This window comes from Cervus canadensis, chromosome 31, assembly GCF_019320065.1.
Source record: "Cervus canadensis isolate Bull #8, Minnesota chromosome 31, ASM1932006v1, whole genome shotgun sequence".
Taxonomy (NCBI): Eukaryota; Metazoa; Chordata; class Mammalia; order Artiodactyla; family Cervidae; genus Cervus; species Cervus canadensis.
This window is the reverse complement of record NC_057416.1, coordinates 15063600-15090258: the sequence shown is the minus strand read 5'-3', so window position 1 is coordinate 15090258 and position 26659 is coordinate 15063600. Positions and strand designations below refer to the sequence as shown.

Sequence of the window (26659 nt, the reverse complement as noted above, 5' to 3'; positions counted from 1 at the left end):
AACCCAGGAATCAAACCCGGGTCTCCCACATTGCAGGCAGACGCTTTACCGTCTAATCCACCTGGGAAGCCCAGTGTATCCTTACCCACTTCCAGATGTGGGGTGTGTGTGTGTGTGTGTGTGTGTGTGTGTGTGTGTGTGTGTGTGTGTGTGTGTGTGTGTGTGTGTGTGTGTGTGTGTGTGTGTGTGTGTGTGTGTTGAGGGGAGGTGTATTTCTCCTTTTTTTCTCTCACCAAGCCTTCAGAATTCAAAGGTTTCTGCTTGTTTGTTTTCAATATTGCAGTGTAATCTTTAAAATACTCTGAATAATCAAGGGAAGGGGATTGTGTTCACGTGTGGACCAAGCAAGGTGCGGGGAAGGGGGGACATATATACAGCTGAGGGTTGGGAGAAGGGGTTACAGCAGCTGAAAGGAAACCACAGGGAGACGGCAAGAAAAGGTCCCGAGGGACATACATGGTGGTCCAGTGGCTAAGACTCTGTGCTCCCAATGCAGGATGCCTGGGTTCGATCCCTGGTCAGGGAACTAGATCCCAAATGCTGCAACTAAGAGCGGGCATGCCACAACCAAAGATCCCGCCTACCACAACTAAGACCCAGTGCAGCCAAATAAATGAATAAATATTGTTTAAAAAAGAAGTCCCAAGCCATGTGACTCAACCAGATGGCAAGTGACGGGGGATGGCCTTTTAGAAGACAGGTAAGCACTCCGCCTGCAGCACTGGAGGTCTTTGGGAGCGCACCCAAAGGCCCAGTGTCACCTACTGCTGGGGGCTCCTGTAGTTGGTCACTAAGGGGAAGTGAAGTCCCCAAAGCTGGGGGGCTCTGGAGCACATGGTTTAAAGGACAAACTACTGTCTAGGGAGTAGATATTTGCAACCATTATATTTGAAAAGTCATGTGAATTTGAATTGAAGCAGTTGATTTGATTTAGTGTTTCCAGATATATATCAATACACAGAATTTGTTTACATATATCATAAATTAAGTGCATTCTGTCAGATCCTAGGGTTTAAAATGAGGCCAAAGTGCCATCTAGAGGGAACGTGGAGAATTGAGAGGAAAATACTTGCAAGGTGTTTTGTCCTTTTCTTTTCCCTGTGAAAGCAACAACATGATATTAGGCTATAATGGGGATAATAATACCTTGTCTTACATGGAGTAACAAGGAGTACAAGGTATGACAAGAAGTAAAGCACACAGCAGGCATTCTGCAAGAAGGACATATTGTAATATTCTTAATTGCATTATTTTCTTCTCTTGTTGGGCTTCCCTGGTATCTCAGACAGTAGATACTCTGCCTGCAAATGCAGGAGAACCAGGTTCAGTCCCTGGGTTGGGAAGACACCTTGGAGAAGGGAATGGAAACCCACTCCAGTATTCTTGCCTGGAGAATTCCGTGGACAGAGAAGCCTGGCAGGCTACAGTCCATGGGGCCTCAAAGAGTCAGACACAGCTGAGCGACTAACACTTTCACTTACTCTTGTTAGCCAAAAATGATGTTCCTATTATTATTAACATCACTAATTGCTGACTGATGGGCTGACTGAATTTTAAGTCTAGGATATCCACTTAGCAAGCTGTTAACTCTAGGATGTCCATTTTAACTCTTTTGGATTGAATGAAATGATAGAAATGATATCCTTAAGGGATTGCTTAAATGGCTGCTCCAGAAGCTCCTAATTGAAGAATTCCCTGGTGGTGCAGTGGTTAGGACCCTGCTTTCACACCCGAGTGCCCTGGGGATCTAAGTGAAAGTGAAAGTCGTTCAGTCGAGCCTGATTCTTTGAGACCCCCCCGGACTATACAGTCCATGGATTTCTCCAGGCCGGAATACTGGAGTGGGTAGCCTATCCCTTCTCCAGGGGATCCTCCCGACCCAGGAATCGAACTGGGGTCTCCTGCATTGTAGGCAAATTATTTATCAACTGAGCTATCAGGGAAGCCCCCCAGAGATCTAAGATGGCCATAATTTAAAATTTAGAGACCAGGAAGGAACCGCCCCTGGGGGCCTTGGAGGAAGCATGACCCTGCTCAATCTTGATTTCAGGTTTCCAGCCTTTAGAATTGTGAGAGAAAGAGTTTCTGCTATTTTAAAGCGTTCAGTTTGTGGCAATGTGTTACCCAAGCCCTAGGAAACTAAATCTGCATCTGAAGGTGAGGGATCCTCAAGACCCAGACAGGCAGTGAAGCTGAGTGAGTGTTAAGTGTTGTGGTTATCAGAAACATTCCTTTTCATTCATTCCCGCCCGCCTCCCTAGACATGAGCATGCACGCGCGCGCGCACACACACACACACACACACACGCACACACGCACATTCCTAGTTGAAAAATTGCTTGGAAGAGTTAGTTTCAGTCTGTAGATGGCCTTGGGAAGGACAAAAGGAAAGAAAGAAGCTTGCCTGCTCTGACGGATGAACACTGCATACACACTCTTGGAGGGAAATGGGATGGATGCTGGGAGGGGCCCCCAGAAGCCCCGCCCCCCAGGGTACCAGGCAGCCTCCGGCAGTCTAGGGGAGAGGCGGGCTGAGAGAGGAAACCACGCCCCCAGCACGGGGCCACCCTTCGCGGCTGCTGGAGCCTAGGGCAGTAGTGAAGTCTCCACATGTGAATTTCGAAGACCTTATCCAGAATGTGGGAAAGTCTCTTGCAACAGGACAGGGACAGGCCCTTTCTGCCACAGTCTGATGTAGGCCGTGGGGAAAGCCCATAAGAACAGAAGATGAGAGGATGAGGAGGACCCAGGGGGTGAAGGGAGGAGGGGGTCCAGCAGGACCAGTCGGGACAAGCCTCTTCGTCAAAATGGAGCAGTTTCCCTGAGTTTTTAATGAGGCGGGACAATAGCCAAGGTCTTAATGCCATTCTTTTTTTTTTGCTTTTGTTTTTCCTGTGTCTTCCTCGGAAAATTCCTTTTTTATCCCAATCTTTGAACCTGCTCCAAATTCTCTTTTCCCCTTCCTTCTCGTAGAACCCTATGCTGCCTCCTCATTTCCATTTAAAATTCTGTATTTTATACATGTGTAATTATTTTCTTTTTGTGGCTCCTGCTAACCAGACTGGAAGCTTCAGGAAGGTAGAGATATTGACTGGTTCACCACCGTATTCCCCCCAGTTCAGTCTGCTCAATCAATACTGTGCATATTAGATAGAATCTTGACACAGGTTGTTGGCATGGATTGAAAACTGGTGGGGATAGTGCAAATTTTAGCTTATTAGACTATATCAAAAACAATCACCATGTAAATATTTGCATGGCAGGGAACATCCCAGTACTGAGATTACAAGGTGCTGCTTTGAAAATGCTGAAGACACTACTGTACCCATCCATGTGTTCCCAAATCATTTTCACCTGTAGGATTGGTGTATGTTACATTGATTTCTGTCCAATACATTTATCATGTACAAATGTAGATTTGTGAACCCACACTCACAGAGTGTGGTTGTCTTAGAAAGTCTTTAGTTTACCCCCCTCATCTTCACCAGCCCTCCTGTGCCCAAAACTGTGTCAAATGCAGATGAAGTCCACGCACAGAGGACCCACTTCAGGTGGATTGCTGCTTTTAATCCTTTTCCTTACAGAAATTCTGGAGTCCACATTCACACTCATTCATAGCTTGTCTCCACCCAAACCCATTTAAAAATTAACGACAAGAATTCTTGATTATCCTGAAACTGGCCATCAAATTCAGTTAAGTTCTTTCTTCCCAAAAGAGTTCCCCATACACAGAGCGCAGAACCTAGCAAATGGATGATGACTGTCTTGGTTCCTATTTTCTCCTCTTCCCATATTTCATTTACCACACCTTTTTACAGTGGTTTCTTTGAGCAGTTCTACCCGATCCTTTGGTGCTGCCACTGGATTCTTTTCTGGTCTATCTGGCTATGCTTTCATCTTTAAATATCTTAATCTTTATAGTATTTCTTTGGTTTAGAAGAGGTATAGCCAGCAGAACAGAGACTGGATACTGAAGTCAGACTCTGATCATCACAGAACCCTGGGAGCTTAGGGATCCTGACAGTTTGGTTTTTCTTGGTGGGCTCTTACCAATACCCAACCCCTCCATCTGTTACAGTCTCAGAATTCTAGCCTGTGGAGGAAAATGAAGGCGCAGTGTCTTCTTCAGTGAAATCCAAACCCTCTTCAGGGAATGATCTGATTTACCCTTCAGGAAGTCGAATGGTCTCTGAGGACCCTTTCAAGGGCCTTGCGTTTTCTCCAGAATCCAGTCCACGTACTCGACCACGTTGGTGTAAACACCTGGCTGCTCCCTTTGGCCGCAGCCTTCACCCCAACTCGTGATGCCCACCAGGTGCCACACCTCGTTGTGTTTACAGGACAGGGGCCCCCCGGAGTCCCCCTGTGACAAACAGGGAAAAGAAGAGGGCACGCAGATCAGTTCAGACACTTCGCATCTTAAATGCATTGTCCTGGGAGTGATTTCACCTGAGATTCTGTCTTGGCCTTTTAATAAACTTCAAAGAAGCAGATGACCTGCCCCCCACACCAATCTATCCACGGCAGATTTTAGGGTAAGGAAAAAACAAATCCACTGTGTTCCCTGCTCATTGGCAGAAGACTGTTTTTTACAAAATGCACCAAACAGAGGACTTCCCTGGTGGCCCAGTGGTTAAGAATCCACCTGCCTATGCAGGGGGGACTCGGGTTCGATCTCTGGTCTGGGAACTAAGATCTCACATGCTGCGGAGCGACCGAGCCCATGTGTCACATTAACTCGGGAGTAGTCCCCGGGCCCTGCAACTAGAGAAAGCCTCTGCGCAGCAACGAAGACCCAGCGCAGCCAAATATAAATAAATTAGTAAAAAAAAATTAATTTAAAATTTTTTAAAAAGTTTGCTGCATTAAACATTCTAATTTGAGTTTTTCAAGTGGCTGAAGACAGGGTTACCTTACAGGCGTCCTTCCCTCCTTCTCTGTAGCCTGCACAGACCATCTTATTGGTTATTCTGTGCCCTCTGTATCCTGCCTGGCATTCTTCATTTGTCATCAAGGGTACCTTGGCTTTCTGGAGAGTATTTTGTATTTTGTCTAAAAAAAAATTTTTTTTTTGGTTTATATATGGAATAACCACATACATATAATATAAATTTAAATATACGCACATATATTTAAAATCAAAACCACACCTATGTAAAAATCCAGAAGGAAAAAAAAATCAGGATTAGTTCACAGACCTTTTGTAATTACAGAGTGTAGCTACTGCTGCTAAGTTGCTTTGGTTGTGTCCGACTCTGTGCAACCCCATAGACGGCAGCCCACCAGGCTCCTCCGTCCATGGGATTCTCCAGGCAAGAGTACTGGAGTGGGGTGCCATTGCCTTCTCCGTACAGAGTGTAGAGAAGATGTTATTCTCACTATTGTACCATTTTATTCATGTTAATTAAGCTCAAAATTAATTATGGCTCTAACTGGAATTATTTCCCAGAGAAAATAATTGGATAGCAGCCTAAGACATCTACTGAAAAGTGCTAGGTTTTGAATTAAATTTCATTAAAAGTAATGAGTCTTTAAAGAGATTGTCATATTTAAAATTTCCAATCAGGCGAGGTATCATCTTCATTTGGGTGATTTTCGCCTTTCCTTCCTCATGAATATGCTTTCTGCAATTGAATAATGTTATTATTTTACTCTCATTTTAGCTGTGCAACTTGAGATAGCAGAAAGCATTGTGATTAAACGGTGTTCTGTGTCTTCAGCTGTAGCACACAGAGAAATATAGTTTCTTACCTCTTAATTTTCTGTATCCCCATCCAGTCACCCAGCATTCAGTATACATCACATTTCTATCTCCTTTGGAAGGTAGGCATATGGGCCGTTGAGAATCTAGATTTTAAAAATCACAGTTTAGTTGTCAGAAACAGAATACATCACATTTCCCAGGAAAGACTCTCTTCCTTCACTTTCTATGATCAGGGTGTGTTCTCAGTTTATTATATTCGGGTTTTTTGTTTTGCCTCTTTGTCATACGTTTTCATCCCTCACTTTCAGAGTTATCTATCACACATCAAGGAGGAGGGAACAAGAGAGAACCTCCTCCATTAACTGTCACTCTCATGAGATCTGGGATCCTGTAGAAGCTGCTTCATCATTCCTGACCTGCCATCCTTTCTTCCTTAAAGAGGAGATATAAATCATCTTTAATATTATGATATATTATGAAGTCATGTCATCCTGTGCATCTGAAGAAAACTTGCCATTTTAACCCCTCCCCACAAAAAAATAGATTCAATCATCAGGACAGCATGTCGGTCTTTTATATGAATATGCATTTTTTTTTAATGTGGACCATTTTTAATGCCTTTATTGAGTTTGTTACAATATTGCTTCTGTTGTTTATGCTCTGATTTTTTTTGCCTGTGGGATGTGGCATGTGGGATCTTCACTCCCAGACCAGGGATCAAACCTGCACCCCCTGTATTGAAAGGCAAAATCTCAACCACTATACCACCAGGGAAGTTCCCAGCACTCAGTCTTAATGGACTGAAAGGGGAGCTTTGCAGCCCCACTCCCTTTTTAATGACAGTAATACGTGGAGGGATTGCCAGGGTCAGGCCATGAATCTGGGAGTGTGAAGCTGGGCATCACTCTAGACAACTTGCTGTTTAAAATTTTCCATACCTGTGTAATTCATTGCGGTTTCTAGTTTCAACAAGGCAATATCATATCCACTTTCTGCCTTTTTATATTGATCATGAATTATTATTTCTTGAACCCCAAAGAAAGATGTATCCTCTTTTATTTCTGATTGATTTAAAATGCTGCTATAGACACGCAATACATTAGGTGACTCGACCCTAAGGAGTAAGCAATAGAGGAAAAGAGAATTCCTTTAGCAAATAATTCCCAACCTTTTGCGATACAGTGCTATTTAACTAACTATTCCTATTTGGCTAATATTTTCTGCCAGTGGGGGGCTTTTAGGTAGAAAGAAGTGATTTTCTGCTAAGATTTTGCAGTCACATAGTCCTCTTTTATGGAAGGTCCTGGGCTATCATTTACCTTATATGAAACACACAAACATCAATGAATACTTTTTCCACCCTTCAACACACACACACACACACAGAGTTCTGGGTTCTAACTTTCAGTGCCGCTGTTGATTGGCTGTGACCCTGAGAAATTCACTCATACTTTCTGGCATCCCACTGTCCCATATGTAAAAGCTAAAAGAGACTATTGACCTCAAATCTTTGAGTTATGAGTAAGCTGCATACTGATAAAAATAAACCAAGAAAACCACAAATCTGAGTCTAAAAACAACCCAGAAGATACTGCGGTGCAAAGAGGAAGTCTGGTCAACTAAAATTCCCTGGGATACACACCCTTTGTATGCTCTCGATGGAGCTTTTATATTTGGCCGGTAATGAAAATGACTGAAGTAGGGAATCCAATATGATGATGTATAATAAACCCTTCTTTCTGTGTCTGGAAATAGAGTGAGGGGTGGGGAAAGAGGTAGGGAGAGAGAGAGGAGAAGGAGGAGGAGGAGGAGACAGAGTCAGAGGGGAGAGGGAGAATAAATGGGAAATTACATTCGGGAAGCGGGAAATTCTCTTTGAGTTTCCTGAATCCAAAGCCCACGACAGTGCACAGAAGGTGATATACTCAACAGGAAGTAACCAGAAGTCCCCTGGGGATGTGCATACATTTAACCAGAAAAGTAGAATATTATGGAGCCATGTTCCTGCACCTCTCTGATGCTGGTATAGAATATGAACAGTTCTTCCTTTTTGCTTTTCTCCCCCCACTAAAACAGAAAATTAATTTAGCAAATAGGAAAGTTTACATCTTTTAAATAAAATACTAGAGTAGATTTAATATTAATATATGTGTGAGCGTGGTGAAGGAGTAAAACCAGCAATGGTACTGAACTCGTTGAAACAGTGAGCAGCTGTTAATATCCACTGGTTTCCGATGATGGCGCCTCCGCACAGGTGTCTCTGGGTGGGTGATATCACGTGCAGAGTTATCTGCCATGGCCACTCTCCGTGAACAGACTGGGTTCCTCCAACAATTCTGGTCTTGATCTTGGTTGTACACACTACAACAGAAGGATTGCAGTGAGAAGCTTCCTAAATTTTCATTTTCCATCAGTAGCTACATTCCTTCAGGCTCACGGTATAGAACACCTTCTCTGGGTTCAATAATGTACCGTGACCTTCACTTGAAGATACTTTAGACTCAAGTTGGCAAAGCACAATATGAACATAAAACCTGAATGGGTGGATCACCTTGTAATTGCACATCCCCAAATAATGCCTCAAATAATAGAGACGGGCCAGGCATCCTGGCATGCTGTAGTCCATGGGGTCGCAAACAATTGGACACGACCGGGCAACTGAACAACAATAAAATAATGCCTCATCTGGGACTTCGAGGCTTACCCTCCCTCAAACAACCCCAGTGGTTCTTTTAAAGTGATGGTTGTCAAGTGTGGCCCCCAGACCGACCTCCCAGGCATGACCTGAGAATTTGTGAGAGATGACCACTCCTGAGCCCCACCTTGGACGTGGTGAATCAGAAACTCTGACAGCGGACCCTGCCCACCTAAGTTTTGATCCGCCTCACCAATGTTTGAGAACTGGTTAAAGGTGAGCGCCGTGCACTCACTTTGCAGCCTTTGTCCAGTTCCTCCCACTGCCCTCCACCCCAGCTGCCCTCTGGGGCCCGTCACTCCAGCTCCACCCACATCCCAACCTGGCTTCTCTTCTGTTTGTGAACTGCTTCTGCCCTTTGGTCTTGTTGACAGACTGGGGTTTTATGCGCGACCCTTGATATTTCCGAGGACTTTGATTCAAACTCACCCCTCAGTTCCTTTCTTGACTTGGAAAATTAATATGTCAGCAGTAACTAAGCTATATTAACAACACGTAAATAAAGACCTTGTTAAGATGAGTTATAGATCTCGGTGTTCATTTCTCAGTTCAAAGTGCTGAAAATATCCATGCTTGGCCTTGCATTTTGAACTAATAGATGTTTCTTTGGATGGCAATTGCTCTGTGTCTTCAGAAAGTTAAGTTATAGTATAAACCAATGACAGTATAAGATATAAACATCTCAGTCAGATATTCCCTTGTATATTAGCACATTTTTAATCTAATGCAGCAAAATGTAATCAATTCATTTCACTTATATCAGAAGGTGCATAAAAAGACATAAGATTTTATTTTCCTTTACCTTATATTTTCTGTTTGGCTGTCAGTCTACACCTGATATAGTCTGCAACCTTTAGAGACCAGAGTCCATAGATTCATTAGAAAGGAACATAATGAAGGGAGGAGGGTAGAGAATGGATTCTGCAACTTAGGGTGTAAGTACTGCCTCCCCTTTTTAAAACTATGTCACCATTACTGACGATAAAATCGGCTGCATCCTTTCTATTGCTTGGTAGCACCAGGACAACAGAAAGATTGTAAATGCTCCTTTTTGTCTTGGGTAAATTTATTGTTAAGGAAAACAGAGAAGGTATGAGATACAACTCAACTGACTGTCTTTGTGAAGAAGATAGAATCCTCCAGAGTCCCATCAGAGCCCCTCTAAACTCTAGGAAGGCAGAATTTCCCAGCTAGAGGGGTAATATTGGACACAATGTAACATCGCGTGTTCTACAAAACAAGTTCTAGGAACCTCAGGATTTATTTCACCTCTCAGTACAGCCAGTATTTCTGACACAGAAGTTTTTCATACTTTGAAATCTACTACAAAGCATAATTATCACTTCCATTTCACTCATTAAATCTCAGCTGCAACTTAATTTATATTGCATTGTAATATTGGGCAGTAAGCGATAAAAGTCCAGAAACATGCAGTGTATGTAAATCAGTGAACACTAAAGTCGTCATAGGTTATTATGATAATTTAGGGAGGAATGCGTGTAGGGAGAATGCTCCTTTTCTATCTCTTAGACAGTCTTCTTTGCCTACAAACCATCTTTTGTTACTATGCTCAGAAACTGGCCACTGGAATGGAAGTACTGCTGATCTGCCATTATCCTTTTTATATTATTATAGGTCTTGCTTAATATAGATAATCTTTTTATTTCCACTCTCTCATACTCATTGTTACAAGTTAATAAGGTTTTATTGTAACTTTTGCTAATATTCATAAATACTCATAAACACTTGCAGGAAATTTGAAGGCCCTGGAGAAGGAGTTACTGAGTACTTCTTGCATAGATAACATAATTTTCCAAACATAAGATGATTATTTATATTTCAATTAAAGATCAAGTAACAACAAATAGAAAGAAAATGACTAATTAAGATGCTGGTTGATATTTCTATTATAAAGGATAATAAGAAAGATCATTGACCTTGATATCAACAAACAGACATAAAAATGTTACCTAAGCCTGAGCCTCACCAGGAAATACTGGTTATATAAATGTATCAAATTTTTATAAAATGTTTATAAACATTTATAAAATGTTTAAGCGAAAAATGTCAGTGGTGTCTGACTCTTAGCAACCCCATGGACTATAGCCCACCAGGCTAGGCTGCTCTGTCCATGGGATTCTCCAGGCAAGAATACTGGGGTGGGTTGCCATTCCCTTCTCCAGGGGATCTTCTTGACCCAGGGATTATAACATATATTTAATTAATGCCAGGCAATGCAGAGTTCAGTTAAAGCCCAATATTTACCTTTAAAACAGGTCAGCCTGATTGACAGCAGTGAAAATAACAGAAAATTGCAACTAGATTCATTTTTGTACTAATTTTCTCCCCTCTGTGGCGATTATTGATTCTCTTAGTCATGACATACTCAGTATAAAATAATTCCTTCAGGTTATTACTTTTTTCAAGTGACATTAAACTCACCATTATCCATTTTACATAACCTTAACGTGTATCCGGAGATGCTTCCTGTCCCATGAAGTATTTTAGTTGGAGATCCATTTGCAGAAAGTTTTAAGTAGCATTTACCCCTGCAGGTTGGAAGCAAAATGGTATAAACATAATGCATCTCTCAACAAGCTGGGACAGGAGCGTCTATGGAACTTGACATATGTCTTACTTCCCTCTGTTGCATGATTCTTGAGATGGAGAATAGGTAAAGAATTGGCAGCGGATGCTGTTGGTACATGTTTTCTGGCAGGCTTCATGTCCGTCCACGTCTACGATGTCCAGTTCTTCTCCCAAGAAATCAGTGTTGCGATAGAATGAAGAATGGCAGAACACTGGACAGCAGAAGCACATATTGGGATGTGAAATGCAAAACCCTCTCACCCATTTGTTGACCTTAATCAGAAGAAAGAGCTTGCACTGATTACCTGGGACACTGTGCCGGCAGTTTTGTAGACTAAAACCAGAAAAGGCTTTGTTCTTTCTAAAGCGTGCGCTTGGCAATCCACTTGAAGATGTTTTAAGGAGACACAGATTTCTAAGAGTGAAAAAGGGAAGTAAAGAGGCACCATGTAAAACATATCAAAGAAGACATTTTCATAGTGCATATAGAAATCAGTTCCTGTTGGTATTTAATAGGGAAGGCGTTCCCATTTTGAAAGTATACCGAGTCAGACTCTAGGTTGCAGACAAATTTTCCAAACTGCCTCTAAATTTTCTGAGCTTGCTCTGTTCAACATCACCGTTCCTAGCACTTTCCTTTTTCATTTCCTTTCTCTCAACTTTCCTAGACTATCTCAACCATCCAAGAATTTTCATGCTGTCTAGAAATCTCCGACTCAGAGTTGCTGTAGGCTTAGTGAAGTCGCTCAGTCGTGTCCGACTCTTTGCGACCTCATGGACTGCAGCCTACCAGGCTCCTCCATCCATGGGATTTTCCAGGCAAGAGCACTGGAGTGGGGTGCCACAGACAGAGATAAATGCAGGCTCCACACCCAGGCGGCATTTCTCTGCGAAGAAGTAACCTTTCCTAACCACAAAATCCCAATCCGGGTCAGTGATGTCCAACAGAGTTTTCTGCAACGAAGTGAACACTCCGCATCCATGCTAGTCACTACAACAGGCACCAGCCAGCCATATGATGAGTACTTGAAATGTGGCTAATACAGCTGAGGAAATGAAGATTTAGTTTTATTTAATATTCATTAATTCGAATTTAAGAGGCCAAGCCTTGGCTTGTAGCACCCATGTTCTTCTCTCACCCTGTAATGATGATCAAATACCTCCTCTTATAGGTATTGATTGGGAATTTTATAAATGGAATATGAAAGAAAAAGAACCATGATTAAGACAAAATAACGCCTTACAAAGGCATCTTTATAAGTTCTGAAATTTTTAATGCCTTGAGGCTCAATCTTTGCCCTCCTTCTTTCTGTTCAATTTTTTGATGATCTCATCAGTTTCAGCAGCATTAATTACCAGCTGGGGATACCTAATCACTGACTTAAATCTCTCTTTTTAACTGCCAATTCAATATTTCTTTCTCATTGACTACCAGACACCTCTTCCCTCTGGAAATCAACTCTGTGGGAAATCTTCCCTCATCTCTTCATTGGTATTTCCATCCTTCCAACTTTCTTGAGCCAAAAATTGTGCAGCCATCACTGACTTTTTCCTTCATGCTGGTATTCAATCCATCAGCAAATCTTACTGGCTCTACATTAACAATATATCCCAATCTGATCACTTCTCTTTTACTTCCACTCTGGCCCAAGTAGTACAAGGTTTTTAGTCTATTGAGCGTACTTATCATGTCCCCATGTTAGAACCATATTGAGAACATGAAAGTAACAAACATATTCTCATGTGACAAACCTAGTATTGATACTTCTGTAGTTCTATCCTCCTGAGTCATTTCCTAGGCAGGTTGATAAGTCTAGGGGTGCCCAAGGAGAGAGGGGTCTGGAATTCTCAAGGAGGAGGAAAGGACAAACTTTTTTTCCCCTCTACATTCCTTAGGATTATATAACAATAATGTATCCTGCTTGAGGACAGTCTCTGGAAAAAACCTTCTGGCTCATCCTGTTATTTTAAAATGTAAATTATGGGAGTAGGTCTAGTGAGGTCTTTACAACCTCCAGACATCCCTTTGATTCACTGTAATAGCTAATTAGAGTATATAACGCCATTGCTAACACTAGCAAGGGGGTACTCTTTCTGCCCCCTTCTGATGCCTATGTCAGAAGCTTTCTCTATCTCCTCTATACTTTAATAAAACTTGATTACACAAAAGCTCTGAGCAATCAAGCCTCGTCTCTGGCCCCGGATTGAGTTCTTCTCCTCCAGAGGCCAAGAATCCCGGCGTCTTTTCATGTGTCAGCAACAACCTTACCCCTAACCCTAACCCTAACAACCTTTCACTCCCTCGATAAAAAAACAGTCTTGCTTGATGGACAGGAGTTCAAGGGCTTATTTTGGCTGAATTGCTCTGGGGGACACTCTCCCCAGGAATGAACAGCCATGTCAAGCAAATGCCAAGGACTCTGAGAATTCAGATTCAGATAATACCTACAATCTAGATTTTTAAGCAGTCTTAAGATGATTTTTTAAGTGAATTTTGTTAATGGGGGCAACAAACATCCTTTTGATGATCATAGCAATTTCCCATGCTTTTATTACAGTTTCCTGTGTTAATATCCATCAGTAGGGAAATGGCCTAAATTCTCAAAGCTTCCTCCACCATTATCCCCATTTCTTTTGATGAAGGCCATCGTTTCCACCGCTCTCCACTTTGGATTTGACAGGTCACTGCTATTTCCAGCCTTTTGTACTCCAGGGTCAATGATCTTAAACCAGGCATTGGCCTGAGATACCTCTCAGTGACTATCATTATTTTCTTCCTTCTATTCAGAACTAGCAACTCTCTCGTTCTTGTCATTGTTGTTCGGTCACTAAGTTGTGTCCGTCTCTTTGGGACCCCATGGACTGCAGCACGCCAAGCTTCCCTGTCCTTCACTATCTCCCGGAATTTGTTCAAATTCATGCCCATTGAGTCACTGATGCTATCTAATCATCTCATCCTCTGTCTCTCTCCTTTTGCTGAAGGCAAAGACCTCCCTAACCTAAAGAAAAGCAACAGTCCTGCGGTCAGTAAGTGGGAAATGGAAAGAGAGGAGCTAGGATTCTTCCTTGCAGTTTTTGTCTATTCTAGACAGACATTTAGATAAAATTTGTAGTTGCTTAGAATTTTCAAGGGTGGGTTTTGATCAACTGTTTTAAAAGGTAACACATGACCCTTAATCTTAGCTCCTTACCTTTCAGATGCTGTTGGCCATTCTTCAGACAAGAAGGTGAAAAACAGACAGCTGGGATGGTGAGTACAAATGCTGCGACAGACAAAGGGATCTGGGGCCATGACAGTGTCGATGGTAATGTCCACAAACGCCGTTCTAGGGAAAATGTCCCTAATACAAGCTGCATGACAGAAGAAATCGTATTCAGGTCAGTTCATTGGTAGCACTGGTAAAGGTAAAACCCCACTCACAGTATTCGTAAATTCCATATAAAAATTTTTTGGGAGATGAGGGAGGGGTGAACAGGCAGAACACAGAGAAATTTCAAGGCAGTGAAAATATTCTGAATGGTGCTCTGATGATGGAAGCATGCCACTATGTATTTGTTCAGACCCATACAATGTACGACTCCAAGAGTGAATTGTGATGTAAACTGTGAACTTCGGGAGATTATGATGTGATTATGATGTTGGTTCATCAGTTGTAACAAATGTACCTCCTGGTGAGGGATGCTGGTAATAGGGGAGGCTGACTACGTGTCTGGGCAGGAAATAAAGGGAAATCTTTATCCTTTCCTCTCAATTTTGCTGCGAGCCTCAAACTGCTGTAAAGAAACAAGGTCTTACTAGTAACTTTTAAAGATTTATTTATCCCAAGATCTTTTACACTTTTTAAAATTAGGATAACTGTGAAGTGATTGTTTTAAGCTTTAAATTCCAACATAAATTTTAATCATATAGAACATAATGAATTTTTTCTCACGAGGAAGATAAAAGGTCAATGGGTCCATTTTTCATCAGTGAGCCCAAATTGGTATCCTAAGTAAGGCCCATTGTACGTATCATTAGCATTAAATGGCTAAACTACCTCATTAAGAAAATAGTAGTTACCCAGGTTAGAAAGGCCACAGGACTTCAAAGAAAATCCAGATACCACTTCACGGAGCTTCGTTATGCTGTTTGGTGTCCCTGTTTGGGTGTTCTTCAACAGACAAATGTTACTGAATAAAGACCAAAATGGAAAAATATTTTATCTCTCCAAATGCAAGTAAGGAAAAATACAAGATAATAAAAAATTCACATTTAGAGATGGCCTGCGCATGGAAGCTAAAGAATTGCTCGGAAAACATTGATCTGAGAGACTAGACAGCTCGTGAGTCCCGTCTCTGCTGGGAGCTGGTGGTCCTGTGAATTTTGTCAGTTTTGTTTTTTCATCAGTAAAATGACAGCTTTAGATGGGTAGTGACATCAAGAGTGGGGATGTAGGAATTAAAGACTTCTCAAGCTCGTCTCAATTTTAGCATTTTAACTTTTCAAATAATACTTAGCAACTCCCGATGTCCTGACTTGCTGTTCACTTTGCTTTGAATCTTAACACATAAAATATGTAAAAAGGTGGGTTTGAGCTGAGCTAAAGATAAACCACAAAATCTTAATTATTGATTTGAGAGCCTCATCTTGTGTTATCATCCATTGCTTTTCTTCAAGTAAATCTTTGACACTTCATTTCCTCTCATCTCCTTTTTGTGAGTGTGTAGACCGGAATGTTAAAATCCAAATACTAGTCATTTTGAGTTCTTCTTTCATTGTTGGATTTCAGATAAGCATAGTGCGTGTGTGTGCTAAGTCGCTTCGGTCATGTCCGACTCTCTGCGACCCCATCGACTGTAGCCTGCCAGGCTCCTCTGTCCATGGAATCTCCCAGGAAAGAATACTGGAGAGCTTTGCCCCTTCCTTCTCCAGGGGATCTTCCCAACCCAGGAACTGAACTCACATCTCCTATGGTTCCTGCATTGCAGGCAGATTCTTTACCCCTGAGTCACCAGGGGAGCTCCAGATAATTGTAGTTCCCTATACAAATCCAGAATATCTCAAATATTTCTAAATTAAAAAGTTAATGATATTTTCCCTAAAAATATTTCTTAAGAGAAAAGAGGTTAATCAGGTTCAAATCAGATCCTCTTATATTTTTTACATAATAGATTTATTCCTGGAATATTTCAAAATCTAGTATGGGGACAAATTTTAAAGTATTTCACACTGGTTTCAGTTACTTTGTCTCAGGTGGGGAACTGTTATTTGGGAAGATATCTAAGTAGGTTTTTCTTTTTGATTCTACAAGTTCAGACTGTAACATCCTTTAGGCTGAGAATGGAACTGACTGACCATTGCAACTGTTTTAAAATTGCCAGTTAAAAAATGTAGCACTCTATAAATTAGCAGCAGACACAGGTTCAGTCCCTGGGTCAGGAAGATCCCCTGGAGAAGGAAATGGCAACCCACTCGAGTATTCTTGCCTGGGAAATCCCATGGACAGAGGACCCTGGCAGGCTATAGTCCATGGGGTCACAAAAGAGTTAGACATAGCTTAAGAGACTGAACAGCAACAATAATAAATTAGCTAGGAGGTGGATTTAACATTTTTGGTAAGTGTCATTGAAAGGCTGATTCTGTATTATAAAAAGAAGTGCATCCAAGTTAAACTTTAAATACATTTTTCACCAAAAAATCTATAGTATTAGTATTTTTAGAATTGTCTTGTATGGGTTAAAAATAAAATTTGACATCAAGTTGATAGGAAAAAAAAAGAATTCCATTTTGTTTTCCATCAGCCCACAGCTCACTCACCGATCCTTTATGCTTGGAAAGTGTTTTGTGGCGAATGTAAAAAAATGACAATGCGTGTCATCTGTACACCTCTCTTGGCATTCCTGAGCACTCTGGGTAACAGAGCTATTATAGTTCATTCCCTTCATGTTTAGGTCCACATACACATCTTTGTTGCAAGCTGGGAATAAAATCAGAATATATGATTATTTTCCAGTCTCTGGGGTCAAGTCTGATAATTCAATCTCAGCCACTGTTCCTCCAGACTTACTCTTTCACTGATTTTTTTCTCAGAAATCCTCTAGTTTCATTTTAATCTGCTTAATTCCTACTCTTCCATGGAAACAGTAAGAGAATGCCAGGGTCCTTCTTACATTGCAGCAATATGAGACGAACATTTCTGCTTCAATTTTATGAACTGGCCTCTCTTGTCTCCTTAACTCCACTAATGGACTGATTCACTAGTTAACCTATACTAGTATCTATTTCACTCTTATGGCAAGTGTCATCTCAACCTTTATAGCTGCTTTCCTTGATTTGAATTAATATATTTAATAAGGACTTTCATATAAAACTTTAAGCTGGAAAGGAGGGGGGAAAAATGAATGATGAACTGATGTAGTTGGATGTGTCTGATGAGATAAATATTAATGAACTGTAATAGGGTGGGGCTTCCCAGGTGGCATTAGTGGTAAAGAATCTACCTACCAATGCAGGAGACAAAAGAGATAGGGGTTCTATCCCTGGGTCGGAAAAGTCCTGTAGAGTAGGAAATGGCACCCTCCTCCAATATTCTTGCCTGGAAAATTCCATGGACAGAGGAACCTGGCGGGTATGTCCATGGGGCCACAAAATGTCAAAAACATGACTGAGTGATTAAGCAGAAGCAGAACATAATGCAGTGGTGGGGAAGACATGCATGTGTGCTCATTTTTACTCTATGTGAAGGGTACTTCACTGAGAGGCTTTGTTTCAGTATCGCAGGGTTTTATTTTATAGCCATAAAACCATAGCTGGTGTAACTACATGTATACATCACAGTAACTAATAAATATCAATTCTAGAAAGACATCTTACCACTTATTTGGTGCAAGCATTGCTTGGAAGAATATCCAGAAATTGCTCCTGTCATATTCACCATTGGCAGTGTTTCTGTAACACTGTCTTTCAGGATGCAATTATACCTGTTTTTTTTTTTTTTTTTAAAGAAATAACATTATTGGGTGAAAATGTATGTTTTAAAATAATGGATCTTAAAAGTCAGCCCACAGAGAGTCAAAGAGAAGGAAAAAAACTCCTCTATCTCATGACAAAACAAATATTTCTTAAGAGACTGTGAGTTTGGTTTTCATTCCAACATCCTGACATTGGAAAGAGGACATAAAATTTTCCTTCCAAACAAGAAATAGGAGTGGGTGAACTATGACCTTTTGGTTAAATGCAGCTCTCTGCCTGTTTCAGTATATAATTCATGAGCTAAGAACGGTTTCTGTAGTTTTCAATGATTATATTTTGAATCATTATATAAGTATTTATATAATATCCTTGATTTTGCTATTGGATCCACAAAGTCTAAGATATTTACTTTCTGCCTATTAAGAAAAACTTTGCCAACCTCAGTCATAAATTCTAGAATAGTAAATTTTATAAGTTCAGGGAACTATGTAAATACTCTGAATGCAGCAATAGTGCATAAAGATGTTGATAATGTCATTCTGCAGTAAAGCTTTATTATTAAATGTTAAACTCAGTGTGAAAACAAAAATGGTCGGTGGAATGTCCCAAGATTTTTAAGAATATGACTATAGAGCCAAAACCACCAAATGTAATTTGTGAATCTTGATAAGATTCTGGTTAATTGCTGTAAATTACATTGAAAGGACAACTGAGATGATATAAAGGGATTCTCGTTAATTTTTAATGTCTTTTGTGTACAATAATGTATGCTGAAATATTTAAGGGTGAAATATTATGATGGCTTCAAATTATTTCAAATGGTTAGACATCTACACATAGATGATAGAGAAGACAAAAATGGCAAAAAGTATTGGGATGATATGAAGTCATTGTACTATTCTTTCAAATTACCTTTATAAACAATGAATTTTTTTCTAATAACATCATTGAGGGAAATGTACTAATTTGAATAATATAAAATATCAATAATCAATGAAAGGTAAAGAACAAAATGATGAACTGGCTTTAAAGTAGAAAAAAATCAGACAGAGAGTATCATTAATATTGAGACCACAAGAGAAGTTGGAAAGTCCACACTGAGGGGCATGTCTGTTCCCCCTGCCCTGCCTAAACGCTGCTCTTTCTCCTGTAAATATTTAATATTTCAGTTGAACAAAGATACATTTTCCAATGTTCACATTAAGTTTTATAAAATGGTAGGTGACTATTCATTGTTGGTAATTGTCTGTCATATACAATCTAATCCTCTATGTAGAAAAGCAAACATTTACCACTTGGTAGGATCTTCTGACGATGATTCAGTCATAAAAGTGAAGAACAAACATCTTGGATGGTGGGTGCAGATGATCTGGCAGTGCTTGGCATTTGGCGTGAAAGCCACAGTGACGTCTCCTCCTTTAAAGTAGGCATCTTGGAACAGCGTGGTCACACACTCTAGGTTGTAATACATGACACGTGTGATTTTGGATTTTCTGGGGCACATGTCCGATCAGGTAATAATCTCACAAAGGCAAGTGAAATAGGTCTAGTTAACAGGAACTATGTCAGAACTTAGAAATCAGGGCCATCAACACTTTTAGTTTACTGGATAAGCAGCCACAGATAGAAAAGAAAATTATAAAATGGCATGTGTGTCTCAATAGAATGGTGCTTCTGAGTGATTGTCTGGAGATGTGGGTGCTTTGCGAGTAACTGATTTGTTTCTTAGATCTTTTCTGGCAAAAATGCCCTCTAGGACCCCATCCAGGTCTAGAATGGTCTCTGCTTTTCCTTTCCCCACCGCTTCTCTGTGTCTAAACGCCACGCTTGTGTGAAACAAAGGCTCCGTGTAGCCTTTGGGTAGCCACTCAACTTTGTGTACCTACAGCTTTGGGTAGCTTTTGATGACCCTTGATGGGATAAGGTATCACATTACTTCACTCTTTTAAATGGACCAGTTCAGTTGACCTACAACACTAGGTTAGTTTCTGTTGCACAACATAATGATTGGATATTTCTGTACATTTCAATTTCTCATCATGACAAATCTCGTTACCATCAGTCACCATACAAAGATAGTACATAATTATTGACTATATCCCCACACTGGACAGTTGATTACTATGAATCATTTATTTTGCAGCTGGAAGTTTGTTCCTCTTAATCACCCTCACCTGTTTCTCTCTTCACCTTCCCACCTCCTCTCTGGCAATCACCTGTTTGTTCTGTGTTTCTATGACTCTATTTGTTTCATTATGTTTGTTCATTTGTTTTTAGGAATTAACATAGCATTGTACATCAATTATACCTTCAAAACAAACATTTTTTAAAAAGAGATCAGATTTGTGTATACCAGAGACAGTCACTGGAGGAAAAGGGTATTGGATATAGATAGTCAAAAGGGGGATTTCCCTGGCAGTCCAGTGGTTAAGACTTTGTGCTGCAATTACAGAGGGCATGGGTTCGATTCCTGGCTGGGGAGCAAAGACCTTGCATGCTGCATGGCATGGCCAAAAAAAAAAAAAAATGTCAAAAGATGCAAACTTCAAGTTATAAGATAAATAAGTACCAGAAATGTAATGTACAACATGATAAATATAATTAACATTGATGTACATTATATGTGAACGTTAGAGTAAATCCTATGAGACTGTATCATAAGGAACACATTTTTTTGTTTGTTTAATGTTGTATCTATATGAGATGATGGATGGTCACTAAATCTATTGTGGCCATCATTTCATGATGTATGTAAGGAAAATCATTGTGCTGTAAACCTTAAACATATACAGTGCTGTACATCAATTATGTGTTAATAAAACAAAACCAAACAAATAAATAGGTCATTTTAGTAACAAAAACTTTAGACTCTTGGAAAAATTATTGAAGCCCCTTCTACTGAAGGACTTCCCTAGTGGCTTAGACGGTAAAGCATCTGCCTGCAATGCAGGAGACCCGGGTTCAAACCCGGGTCAGGAAGATCCCCTGGAGAAGGAAATGGCAACCCACTCCAGTATTCTTGCCTGGAGAATTCCATGGACAGAGGAGCCTGGTGGGCTACAGTCCATGGGGTCGCAGAGTCGGACATGACTGAGCAACTTCACTTTCACTTTCCACTGAAACCATAAATAAGTTAAAAATACAAACAAAACTAAATTACATAAAATTGAAATTTTCTTCTGTTTCTAGAATGAAACATCTAATATTCCAGATTTTGGATTTTTAGGTCATTATTATTTAATCACTGAATAAATGTATTGGAGTTTTTAATCTTGGTATATTTTCCTTGACAAATACTAAGATACAACCCTTGGTCTTCTTAAATATATAAGTGTGTATATATATATATATATATATATATATAAAACAAAAATTTAAATATTTGAGCAGAACAAAGTATAACTCAAACTTATTGTAGCAACAAAAAAATAAGTAAAACTAAAAATAAGTAATTTTATCACAGTAATAATCAACATGTCAGTAAGTATGTGGAAAAGTACATAGGTAAAGAACAGTAGAAATTATCACTAGAGGCTTATAGGATTATGTAGTCCATGGACTTAATGGGGAGAAATTCCAACTTTATTTTCACTAACTTCTAACTAAAATATGGCATATCTTTCTATGACTAGTATAAGAGCAAAATGCATTAGTGTCCACAGGACCTGTGCCTTTATATAATAAAAATAGCAGATTTGAAAACTCTACAGTTTCAGATATCTCAAAATATCATTATCACTCATTACTAGTTTGATGGTAATTACTATGCAGGTTTAGACTCACCACTAGACCTTCTTAAATAAAATATTAATAAGACAATGTGTGATTTTCCCTTTGGGGTTTATGCCCTCCTGTTTTCTAATCCACAAGTCAGGGAACCAAGCTATTTCCAGCCCACACTAAATATAAAAGTCTACTTACCACCAGCAACTGAGGCAAATAAAGTGAAATGTACCATTTGATATAATAAAGTCATCCTACAAAAAATGAAAAATGTGCATATGTTTAGCACATAAGACATGAATTTGTAATTGATTTACTGACATCAGAGTTTATAAGAAATTTGGAGGGAAAGGAGTAAATATTTCAATAGTGTTCACAGAGCTCCTTATCATAGTGCTGAATTTTATCTTCCCCCCAATCCTAGAATATTCTTCAATATGGTTATTTGTGCAGTGGTCAACACGTTCACAGTTGGGAGGAACCAAGGAGTTAGAGAGAAGGGTTGTCCCCTTTCCTTCCTTCGCTCCCTCTCTTTTGCCTCCAACTCACTACTTTTTTTTTCCAACTCACTATTAATCCAACATTTCTCATGATTATCTGACCCTCTCTCCATCTCAATTTTTCCATGTTTATCTTCTCTTCCAATTCATTTCCTTTCTTTCCATTGTTGAAGTTTCTTTTCTAAATTTATCAAAGAAGCTATAACTGATTTTCTACTTCTAAAATTTTCTATTTTTAAAATGAGATTGCAAATATATTCCTAGATTGTCTTGGTCTTCTACACACATACTTATCCCCACAAAGCCCTGAATTGACATCTCTATGGAAAACTTGAGACAGTTCTCCTGTCTCAAGGAACATCTATGAGACAGATCATCTTCTGATGTGTATATATTATTCTTGAATATCTTTGTAATTTCTAAAATACTTGCTACTGAGTACAAACTATTACTCTTCTTCCATTCTGCAGTCTCCTCCCACCTTGCTTATGGATATTAACTAAAAACTTCCAAAATATTAAATCAGACATGTTTTATTCTCTATCGTAAAAAATTTTTAACTCCACAGAAAAAGAAACTTCAAGGAATAATTGTTTGAGGGACATCTTAAATGATAATTTTTGAAATCATACCTGAAACACCTTGTTTGTTGCAATTCTTAATAAGAATGTTTTTTGTCTTCCAAAATGGCCATCCTCTTCTAAATGAGTTTTTGCAGGTACTGTTCACTTAACTTTAATATTTACTTTTACTGATTCCCAGTGTGATGTAACACTGTTTCCTTATGAAGAATGCCTGTGAAAGTCCTTAAAATCTTTGCACGTCAAACATGTACTCTGGTAGAGGTGCTTGCTTTTTCAATACACTGATTTTTTTTTCTCTCTTGCTTTACTGTGTATTCAAACAAGTGACCCAGAGAGAAGCTTAGAGAACTTAAATTTGCCCATGTACCTTAACCACTGGGCAAACTCAACATGAGGATGCCTGCTGGCCAAAGCTGCACTTAACCACATTTTCAAATAGCAACTGTTAATCATTAATTCCAGGCTAACTGGAGTCTCATCATCTGAAAAGAAAACAAGGGAAGTCTGATGAACTTACTGATGTTTGGAACAGTAGAGAATTGCAACTCAGCTGTTCCAGGGTTGTGGAGTGGGTGGGGCCGATTGTAGATCCCTGCTCTTTTGCAAGCCCATTTCCCTTTATACAGTGTTACCTCCTTGGAGACCTGGAAAGAGAGGATTAGTTGTATTGAGCACTAGTAACTCAGTGGTAAAGCATCTGCCTGCAATGCAGGAGACCCAGGAGGTGTGGGTTCAGTCCCTGGGTTGGGAAGATCCCCTGGAGGAGGAAATGGCAACCCACTCCAGTGTTCTTGCCTGGGGAGTCCCATGGTCAGAGGAGCCTGGTGGACTACAGTCCATGGGGTCACAAAGAGTCTGACACAACTGAGTGACTAACACTTTCACTTTCAGGGAACTAGATCCCATGCGGTAGGCCCAAAAATAAATAAATAACAATAAAAGTACATTTCAGCTACACAAAAACCATACGTCTATAATGCACTGTTTTTTTCTGCAGTTCAAACATAGAATAGCAAATTTATGCCAGGAAAGCTTTTTGTGGAAAACCGATACATGAAATTATGTAAGGTCCTTATATCCTTGTACTGTTTACTTCATGAAACCCTATCTCTATCCTAAAGCCTTAGTACAAAGATTATAATGATAAGCCTCCAACTCTATTGAGAGAAACAGAAAGACTCTGACAAGTGATATACATCATTGGGACACCAAATAATATTTTCCTAAATTTGGTCTCACTAAATTAGTGAAATTTCTAAAGCTTTCGAAATAATATAAGGATTCTGAAATATTCTTGTCTATTCAAATGAAAATAGAATAAGAGTCTTACCTGCATAGGAACTCTTCCATAGTAAACAGAGCTTCTTTTCATATAGACACCAAGTATTCTAAGAATTCTCTTCAACCAATGTTTTGCACATTAGAATTCTTATGTTAAATGCTTTTATCTTAAAGTTTTCTCTCCCCCTACTCCCACAGTGAAACAGAATGCTTTTGAAACTTAATGAAAATATGGAATTACTGGACAAAATCTCAGGAAAAATCCAGAACTTGGTCTAGAGAGACCCAAGGATAAGTCAGAAGCTGGAATCCTTGGTGGTCTAAAGTTCTCTGTCTGGGACAGGAAAAACACACAGGGGCACTTTCTCAGTCCCAGCCAACATCAGCTTTCTCTTGGCACTCCCTTCTTATCAAGATTCACTTTGAAGAAAAGCACAGACTCCCATGTCCTGAAATCTCTTCCTTGCTGTCCCTTTTCATTCTCTTTTAATACTGACCTTTCAACCCTGGCATTACTAATATTTGGGCCAGATAATGCTTTGTTCTGAGGAGTTGTTCTGTTCATAGTAGGTTGTTTACCAACATCCCTGGCTTCTACTCACTAGTACCCACATCATCTAGGTGGATATTGCCAAAAGTCCCCTGGCTGGGAGTGTGTCCAACTGAGAACCGCTGCTTTAAATGATAATGAAAATAGCGAATGATGGCTGTACGTGCTCCTGTCATTTTTTATCTTCCTCATAATACAACATGATACGGACCTAGGATACATCAGTTCAGTTCAGTTCAGTCACTCAGTCGTGTCCAACTCTTTGCGACCCCATGAACCACAGCACGCCAGGCCTCCCTGTCCATCACCAACTCCCGGAGTTTACTCAGACTCATGTCCATCGAGTCGGTGATGCCATCCAACCATCTCATCCTCTGTCGTCGCCTTCTCCTCCTGCCCTCAATCTTTCCCAGCATCAGGGTCTTTTCACGTGAGTCAGCTCTCTGCATCAGGTGGCCAGAGTATTGGAGTTTCAGCTTCAGCATCAGTCCTTCCAATGAACACCCAGGACTGATCTCCTTTAGGATGGACTGGTTGGATCTCCTTGCAGTCCAAGGGACTCTCAAGAGTCTTCTCCAACACCACAGTTCAAAAGCATCAATTCTTTGGTGCTCAGCTTTCTTTATAGTCCAACTCTCACATCCATACATGACTACTGGAAAAACCATAGCCTTGATTAGATGGACCTTTGTTGGCAAAGTAATGTCTCTGCTTTTTAATATGCTGTCTAGGTTGGTCATAACTTTCACCTAGGATATGAATGCCAGTCCTAGTCCTGACTCTGTCCTTGCAGGTGACCTTGAACTAGTCTCTTTACCTCTTTGGGCCGCCATTGCTTCATCTTGAGTATAAAGACGTCCTCACTCATTAGACATGAATGCCCATTTATAATGTATGAGATGTGAATGAAAGTGGCTCCCACTTTAATAAATTTTAAGTACACCTTAGAGGTTTCCCATACCTCGGTGAGGATTGAGACAGATGCTGGAGCCGCCCTGGACTAACCTCATATCAGATGTGTACATGTGCTGGGCGTTATGTGGGTTCCTATGCTGGCAGCTCAGTGCTGGCTTCCCGGCTCGGTGCTGCCCCACGCCTCCCTGCCCATTTGCCCTCGTGAAGCTTAAGTCATGCCAGCCTCTGGCCCTCTTAGCCTCTTACACACATCTCAGTCTGTTGACGCTCTTACTGTGTGAAATGCTGGTTCTGTTCCCCCTTGTACTGAACACGTGATTGGTAATAAAGAGACCAGTCCAGCACCATTGGTTCCAGTTGGCAACTTTAAAATGATCAGCATATCCTGGAGGAGCTTCACATTTAAAGCTCTCCTCTTTTGCCCAAAGGAGATCATTCCCTGACCAGCAAGAGCCCAAGGGTAAAAAAAATAAATAAAAAAAGCCCAAGGATTACACTGCAAGCCCTTCAAGTCCTATTCAAACATCCTTTAGGACACTAGTAGCCAAGATAAAAGATTTTCACTGCAAACCACTTTTTTTCTTTTTAAATATAAAACAATACCCACAGTATCTGTGTTGCACACTAAAGTCAAAGTTGAAGTTGTGGGGTTTTGTTTTTTTTAAATCATTTCAGGGAATCCAGCCGGATATTACAAAATCTGGGGAATTTATTTGTGGAGTAAGCCCTTAACCCTTTAGTCTCCTACTGTGTGGTTTATGAATAACTCAGACCTTTTGGTTTTCTTTCCGGCAGTCCCCTCCATCTTTAGTTCTATCTACCTCTCAGTGTGTTTGTGAGCATAGAAGGAACAACTCAACCTCTTTTAGGAACTTTGCTTTTCTATTTTTCTAATTCATTTACGCAGTATTTTGTGAATGGTCAAATTCTGTGTCAATGTCAAGTCAGTTTAGTGGAATGGAATATAACTACCTGATATCAGTTGTGGTGGTTGGTCACTGACAAGTTTGGAATTTATGTTACATAAGAATTGATATTCATTCCAGGACTGCTTCTAACCACCAGGAATTTACCTGTTACTGCCTTTGGGTTATTATTGCAGAATCCAGTATCCGCTATGTGTGCTAAGTCACTTCAGTCGTGTCCAACTCTTTGCAACCCTATGG

The 26659-nt window shown here is 40.2% G+C and overlaps 1 protein-coding gene across 1 annotated transcript; it reads right to left on the bottom strand.

The window, feature by feature from the left end:
• Nucleotides 1-2850: 2850 nt before the first annotated feature.
• On the bottom strand, nucleotides 2851-23114 carry F11 (coagulation factor XI). The gene is made up of 15 exons (XM_043454639.1): nucleotides 22796-23114; nucleotides 21862-21917; nucleotides 19233-19395; nucleotides 17842-17948; nucleotides 16786-16945; nucleotides 15049-15158; nucleotides 14180-14339; nucleotides 11294-11403; nucleotides 11038-11200; nucleotides 10842-10948; nucleotides 7897-8065; nucleotides 6643-6818; nucleotides 5752-5847; nucleotides 4913-5052; nucleotides 2851-4363 (listed from the first exon to the last, which is right to left on the bottom strand). The coding sequence occupies exons 2-15, from the start codon at nucleotides 21914-21916 to the stop codon at nucleotides 4202-4204; spliced, it is 1878 nt and encodes a 625-aa protein (XP_043310574.1). The 5' UTR covers nucleotide 21917; nucleotides 22796-23114; the 3' UTR covers nucleotides 2851-4201.
• Nucleotides 23115-26659: the final 3545 nt, after the last annotated feature.

Coding starts and splice junctions, on each gene's coding strand:
- F11 (XM_043454639.1), bottom strand. CDS start 21,916: ATGACTTTATTATATCAAATGGTACATTTCACTTTATTTGCCTCAGTT. Junction 6,819..7,896: donor GCTGCTCACTGTTTCAACGA/GTTCAGTACCAT, acceptor CTTACTCCTTAG/GGTCGAGTCACCTAATGTAT. Junction 4,364..4,912: donor GAGGGAAGGACGCCTGTAAG/GTAACCCTGTCT, acceptor TGTTTGTCACAG/GGGGACTCCGGGGGGCCCCT.